Here is a 1,150-nt window from a genome sequence, read left to right as displayed (position 1 = left end):
CCCCCCCCCGCCATCGACCTTGCAGGCAGGTGGCTTTGCAGGGCAGGGCCGCAGGCAGCCGCAGCCCCTTCGCTTATTTCTCACGCACCTCTGCAAGCGCCAGACGCAACGGGCGCCCTGACCCGCGACTCGCCGCGTCTGCCCGGCGCCGTGGGGCGGGACGTTCGTCCGTCTGTCGCAGGAGGGGACGCTAAGGCGACTCGGGTGACCCCCGGCGAGGTCGGCGCGGTTTGGTCGTTCACACCGCGGGCGGCCCGAGGCGCACCGGGGGGGACCCGCATGTCTACACCCCGGCGGGGGCCCGGCCGGGAGACCGCGCTGCGGGGAGGCGGCCTCTCGGGGACGTTCGGGCTTTTCCGGGTGGTTGCGGGTTAACCCTTTCCCGCCCGGCCCCGCGCGCCGGGACGCAGGTCGTCGGCGCCGGTTTGCCTGCGCAGGCGTCACGAGGACTGTTTCCGCGCTCGCAGTGTTCGAGAACTTTCGAGCTGGGAGCGGGGCCGGCGAGCAGCCGCCCCGGGCCCCGGGTCCCCCGCGCTTGCCGCCCGGCCCGGCCTTACCCGATGTGCCGCCCGCGGAGCGCCAGCGTGTCGCGCTTGCTGTGCAGCTCGCACATGCCGCGGGCGGGGTCCCTCCTGGGGTCCCCTCGCCCTGGGCGTCCGAGGTCACCGCCGGCACCCGCCCGCCGGCGCCGCCGCCCTTTTAAGTCCCCCCCTGCGTCCGCGCTCGGCCAAGCCCCTCCCCTCCCGCGCCTGGCCCCGGAGTCCCTACCCCGGCCGCGTGTTTCCCGGCTGCGCCCTGCCCTCGCCGTCCTCCCCTGCTGCCCGCGAATTTTCTCCTTCCCACGCTCGTTCTGGTTTCTTTGCGGTAGGCTCCTCTCCTTTCTTGTGGGAATTCAGAGCGAGGCGCTCCCCGGAGATGCCAGGACCACGGTTCTCTGCGCGGTCGCCCGGCGCGTGGTCCGTCCCCAGCTGCCCTTCACCCCGCACGAGCGCGTGCCCCAAGGACGCGTGAGCGTGTCGTCTCGCAGGCAGGTGTCTACGCAGGGTTTCGAACACCTGCTATAACGGGGATCCATTGCTAACGTCTCCAGCCATGCCGATGACAAAACCCATCGACACGGGTCACCTCGTTCGGTCTTCACCGTTCAATG

At 71.8% G+C, this 1,150-nt stretch overlaps 1 protein-coding gene across 1 annotated transcript in view; it reads right to left on the bottom strand.

Annotated features, from left to right (window-relative positions):
- The window catches only part of ETNPPL (ethanolamine-phosphate phospho-lyase), a 43,862-nt gene extending 43,196 nt beyond the window's left edge, over positions 1-666 (bottom strand). Inside the window, exon 1 of the mRNA XM_012655083.1 lies at positions 558-666. Coding sequence (XP_012510537.1) covers positions 558-613 — 56 coding nt within the window. The 5' untranslated portion in view covers positions 614-666. The remainder of the gene's footprint in view (positions 1-557) is intronic.
- Between the last annotated feature and the right edge of the window lie 484 nt (positions 667-1,150).

This window comes from Propithecus coquereli, unplaced genomic scaffold, assembly GCF_000956105.1.
Source record: "Propithecus coquereli isolate 6110/MARCELLA unplaced genomic scaffold, Pcoq_1.0 Scaffold46, whole genome shotgun sequence".
Taxonomy (NCBI): Eukaryota; Metazoa; Chordata; class Mammalia; order Primates; family Indriidae; genus Propithecus; species Propithecus coquereli.
This window is presented reverse-complemented; position numbering and strand designations above follow the sequence as displayed.